Genomic DNA, 6,001 nt, shown 5'->3' with positions numbered 1-6,001 from the left:
CCATGACTAAACCAGGAAGAAGTCGAATCCCTGAAAATAGACCAATAACAAGTTCTGAAATTCAGGCAGTAATTAATAGCCTACCAACCAAAAAAAACCCAGGACCAGACGGATTCACAGCCGAATACTGCCAGAGGTACAGAGGAGCTGGTACCATTCCTTCTGAAACTATTCCAAACATTAGAAAAAGAGAGACTCTTCCCTAACTCATTTTATAAGGCCAGCATCATCCTGATACCAAAACCATCAATTGGTTTGTCATTGTGTCATGCCATTCAGAGTAAATTGCAGACATTGGTATACCTTGCCCTAAGTATTTCACAGCATATAATTATTTATTAGAGTTCAATGTTTGTTTTTTTCCTTTATGTTAAATTTACATGCAATGAAATGCACACATTGCAAATGTATATTTGCTGGGTTTTAACAAATGCTGGGAGCTGCAAAATAAGCCATCAAGATATAGAACATTAACATCATCCCAGAAAGTTTGCCCCTGCCTAGTCATTATCTGGTCTTATCCTCCCAGAGGCAACTTTTTCTGAATTTTTTTTCTACCTTAGATTAAATGTTCCTGTTCTAGAATATCATATAAACAGACTCTTAACAGTTTGTATTCTTTTGTGTCTGGCTTCTTTCACTCAAGCATAATGATGTTTTTCCCCTAATATCTCACCTCTGGCTGAAAGCATAATGATTTTTGAGATTCATCTGTGTTGTAATTATTAATAGCCTTTTCCTTTTAAAAAAATCTTTGCTTTATCAAAAGTTTTCTTTGTTTGATATTGATATAGTTACTCCCACTTTGTTTTGCTCAGCGTTAGCCTGGTATATCTTTATCCTTTTTTCCCTCTTAATCTATATGTGTCTTTATATTTAGTGTGGGTTTCTTGTGGGCAGCATATTGTTAAATTCATTTTTTAATGCACTCTTATAACCTTAACTGGTATGTTTAGATCATTTACATTTAATGTGATTATTAATGTGATTGGATTTAAATCCAGATGCTCCTCAATTTACAATGGGATTACAGTCTAATACACCCGTTGTAAAGTTGTAAAATCTTAAGTCGAACCATCGTAAGTCAGGGACTGCTTGTGTACCATTTTTCTATTTGTTTTTTGTTTGCCTCATCTATGCTTTCTTTCCTTTTTTCTCCTGTTTTGCATTATTTGGAGTTAGTTATTTTTTATTATTCCATTTACCTCTGTTGTTGAATTATTAGCTATAGCTCATTGTTATTTCAGTGTTTGCTTCAGAGTTTATAGTGTATTATCTTAGCACAGCCTATCTTCAATTGAGTTATACTTCATATATGGTATAAGAATATTATAATATACAGTTGACCCTTGAATAGTGTGGGGGTTAGGCAGTATTGAACCCCCCCGTAGTCAAAAATCCGCGTGTAACTCTTAACTCCCCCAAAATGTAACTAGTAATAGCCTACTGTTGACCAGAAGCCTTATCAATAACATAAAGCCAATTAACACATATTTTACATGTTATATGTATTATATACTATATTCTTATAACAAAGGAAGCAAGAGAAAAGAAAATGTTACTAAAGGAATAAGAACAAGAAAATATATTTACTATTTATTAAGTGGAAATGGATCATCATAAAATCCTTCATCGGCATCATCTTCACATTGAGTAGGCTGAAGAGGAGGAAGTGGGGGGTTGGTCTTGGTGTCTGAGGGGTGGCATAGATGGAAGAAAATTTGTTTATAAGTGAACCCGGCATTTCAAAACTTTGTTCGAGGGTCACCTGTACTTACATTTGTTCCCTCCCAACCTTTGGTGCTATTTTTTTAATGCTATAAATCCCATAATACAGCATAGTCATTTATTCTTTAAAATTATTTAAATAATAAGAAAAAACTATTTTGTGTCTACCCATGTCGTTTTCATTTCTTTTGTGTAGAAGGTATCTATTTTGTATCATTTTTCTTCTGCCTAAAGGACTCCCTTTGAGATTTTTTGTAGTACAGTCCTGCTGGTGATTCTTTCAACATTTGTATGTCTGTAAAAGTTTTTATTTTAAAGACATAAAAATGTCTGTAAAAGTTTTTATTTTATTTAGCCTTCCTTTTGCAAAGATATTTTTTCTGAGACATAGAATTCTAAATTGAAGTGTTTTTCTTTTGGTGCTTTAATGATGCTGCTCCACTGGCATCTTATGCACATTACTTGTGATGAGAAGTCTTCTTGTTACCCTCATTTTTAGTTTTATTCCTCTGTGTCTTTTTTCTCTGACTCCTTCTCAGATTTTTCCCTGTAGACTTGGTTTCAGTGAATTTGATTATAATGTGCCTTAATGTCACTTTCATCATGTTTCTTTTGCTTGGGTTTTGTTGAGCATCTTGGATTTATGAATTTATAGTTTTCATCAAACTTGAAAAACTTGTGGCCATTATTTCTTCTATTTTGTTTTTCTGTGTCCAGTGTGAATGGACGAGTTCAATGGACAGGTTCATTTATATGAACTTCATTTGGACAAGTTCAATATGGATCTTATTAATGTTTTCTTTACCTCTATCATGGTCAGTCTTCTCTCTAGCTTATTGAACATATGGAATACAGTTATAAATGTCATTGTCTACTAGTTACATTATCTCTGTAATTATGGGGTTAGATTGGATTCAGTGATTTTTTTCCTCCTTTTTTTATAGTTAATATTCTGTTTCTGTACATGCTTGATAATTTTTTGGGGGTGGCCAAATGTTGTGAATTTTAATATTTGTGCTATGTATTTTTATATTTCTATAAATATTCTTGACCTTTATTCTTGGACACAATTTAGTTACCTGTGCATAGCTTGGCTCTTTCAAGTCTTGCTTTTAAGCTTTGTTAGCTGGAACAGAGCAGCAATCTATATTATTAGTATTTATTAGTATTACTATGCATTAGCATATGACTAATCTTTTACCTTTTCTGCATCAACAACCTTTCTGAATAATCTGCCTTGTACCTTGTGAATTATAAATCAATTTTTTTTGGCTTATGGGAATAGGAACTCTTTCTGGCGCTGTGTGAACTCGAAGTATTGTTACCTCTGCTTCTTTTGAGTGGTCTTTTCTCTAAACTTTCTCTAAAATTTCTTTACACATTATGTACTGATATGCTGATCAGTACTCAGGTCTTAGACTCAAAGGGGCTTTTTACAATTTTCCTGAGTTCTCTCTCTGTGAAACTTACTACTCTTCAGTACTCTTATCTTGCAAACACTAGCTACTTTGGCCTCCCTAGACTCCCACTTCCACCTCCTCCTCAGCTCAGAGAGACCATTGACTCCACCTCTGTTTTCGCTGCCTGCGTTGAAGGGGTTAAATTCCAGTGGAGGGGTGGACAGGAGGGTTTCTCTTATGGACATTTAGTCATCCCAGTTTTGTTTGTTAGAACTTTTCCCCCTTTTCAATTGCTTTGGCACATTTGTCAAACATCAATGATTGTAAGTTATGGGTCTATATCTGAGTTCTCTACTCTATTTTCACCATCCTTTAAGAAATTCCTCTTGGTGATCATTTTGGCTATACAAAACTAATTATTATCTGCTGATTTGCATGTACTTTCATGGAACTGGTACATTAACTGTATCAAAATGTATTAGGTTACCATTGAATGTCTATATACCTTATGCCTCATAATATATAATATTATATTCTGTATGTTACTACTAGGTACCTATATACTTCATATATTATTACCAAATATTCTAAATACTCGAACTTCAGTATGTAATTTTTATATTTTGCTTTGATACATTTTATTAAAATGGTTTACCCCAAATTATTATTGTCAATAGGGAAGTAGCAGTTATTTGCCTACTTATGATAAATAAAGCAGGACAAATTTTCTTAGAAATACTTTTCTCTATTTTTTAAACCGTATGTGTGTTTGTTTTAAGATTTGTTTTCTTTTTTGTGTTAAATGTATAGAAATGAAATACTGATTTCTGTTTCTTCTATTTTTATATTCCCCCCAATTGTTATTCACTTATCTTAGTTTTTTCTATTTTTTCACATAAAGATTTTATAGAAACATAATACAGGTTGAGCATTCCTAATCCAAAATCTGAAATCCAAAATGCCCCCAAATCTGAAACTTTTGAGTACCAGTGTGACACCCCCACATGTGACCCCATGTGATGTGTCAAAATCAAAGTGCAGGTACACAACACATGGTTTATTTAGCATCCCCAAGGACAAAAAGACCCTCCAGCCATTTAAAAAGGCAATATGATAGAATACCTTCTCATTCCTTCAGATCCCTTTCTGATCCCTCAGCTGCTTCTGATATTTCTTTTTGCCAGTAAAATGAAAGACAGTATAGAGTAACCTTTTAATCAAAATCCAGTTTCATGGGTGGAGACTAAAAGCCTGCTGTTTCTTAACAGCTCACGGGTATTCTGGTGATAATACTGTGCTGCTTAGTTATCTTAAACACAGTTTTTCACCAAAATGTATGTCTCTATTTTTTTAACTATGAAGTATTTCTGTATGAACAAGTGTAAGAAAATGATTGCTTATTAGCAGCATATAAACTCACAGTCAGGAATGATGGTGATGCCAGACAACCACAGAGGGCCCACATGGGTGACCAATTCAGTGACACTATTGCTTTCTGATGATTCTGTGTATACAAACTTTGTTTTATTCACAAAATTATTTACAGTATTATATAAAATTACCTCTAGTCTATGTGTATAAGATGGATGTAAAACATAAATGAGGCCAGGTATGGTGGTTCACACCTATAATCCCAGCACTTTGGGAAGCCAAGGTGGGAGGATCACTTGAGCCCAGGAGTCCAAGACTAGCCTGGGCAACATAGTGAGACTCTGTCTCTTAAAAAACAAACAAATGAATTTCATGTTTAGACTTTGGTCCCATCAACAAGATATCTCATTATGTATATGCACATATTTCAAAGTCTGAAAAAAATTCAGAATTTAAAACACTTCTGGTCCAAAGCATTTCAGGTAAGAGATACTCAGCCTGTATTAATTTATGTTTTTTTCCTATTTTTATATTCCCCCAAACTAGAATTTAATTCATATTCTAAAAGGCAATTATAGATATATTTTTATTGCTAGTTTCATTTACCTCTGTTCTCGCCATTATTCATCATTCTTTCCCTGAAAGTCTTTGTGATATAACCTTTTTTTCTCATGAACCACTCAATTGGATAAGAGACCCAAAATCTGCCTTACCATGCAGTATTATTATACTGTTACTGAAAATTGTTTCTTTGTATCTTTTTCTTATAGGACATACAGTAGGAGAAGTTATTAAATTAGATCCTAATGGATCTCCAAGAAGAGTCTGGGGGAAAAGTCCGACAGATTCTGTTCTAAAGATACTTGGAGAAGCTGAACTACAACTTCAGACAGAACTATTAGAAAATACAACTATTAGAAGTGGTAAGGAGAAACTAGTAGTTTTTCTACACTAGAAATAATATTATTAAAAATCTAATTATGTGTTTTAAGATGTTTCCATTTTAAGTGAATTATTTTTAATTATCTTTCCATTATAATGATTTTTTAATTAGATTGAGAATGATTGTATTTTCTAGGGGTACTGTCCAAATGGTAGTCTTGAGTTTTGACCTGATAGACCTGGATGGGATCTAAAAGGAAGAGGAAGTGTTTTTGGGTGGAGTTGGAAAAGTCAGAATGATGTTTTACATGAAAACAGATATAGGAGAAATGCATTGAGATTAAGTATATCTGTTTTGATATGGATTCAAGAATTAGATTGACTAAAAGGTATTTCAGTAGGTGTGACAGACATTATTAATTATAGGACTGGGGAAGGAGAGTTGTCATGAGGCAGGAGGAAATATTCCTGATCCATCAGTTTTGTGGCCTTTGGTATTACAGCTCTGCATCAAGAAGAGTGTCTATGTATGAAACAGGTGTTTTCAGATTAAACAGCTTGTTTAAATGTTGAGGAAGTGGAGTATACTTTTCCTCTTTTTAGAAGTTGTGTCTAGGCAG

The 6,001-nt window shown here is 33.5% G+C and overlaps 1 protein-coding gene across 5 annotated transcripts in view; it reads left to right on the top strand.

Moving 5' to 3' along the window:
• The window catches only part of NEK1 (NIMA-related kinase 1), a 218,340-nt gene that overhangs the window by 130,746 nt on the left and 81,593 nt on the right, over positions 1-6,001 (top strand). For all 5 annotated transcript variants that reach the window (XM_011967803.1, XM_011967801.1, XM_011967798.1 and 2 more), the window contains one exon: positions 5,270-5,422. In XM_011967803.1, coding sequence (XP_011823193.1) covers positions 5,270-5,422 — 153 coding nt within the window. The remainder of the gene's footprint in view (positions 1-5,269; positions 5,423-6,001) is intronic.

The sequence above is a fragment of the Mandrillus leucophaeus genome, unplaced genomic scaffold, assembly GCF_000951045.1.
Source record: "Mandrillus leucophaeus isolate KB7577 unplaced genomic scaffold, Mleu.le_1.0 Scaffold81, whole genome shotgun sequence".
Classification (NCBI taxonomy): domain Eukaryota; kingdom Metazoa; phylum Chordata; class Mammalia; order Primates; family Cercopithecidae; genus Mandrillus; species Mandrillus leucophaeus.
Note: the sequence above shows the minus strand (reverse complement) of the source record. Positions and strands in the feature narration are given on the sequence as shown.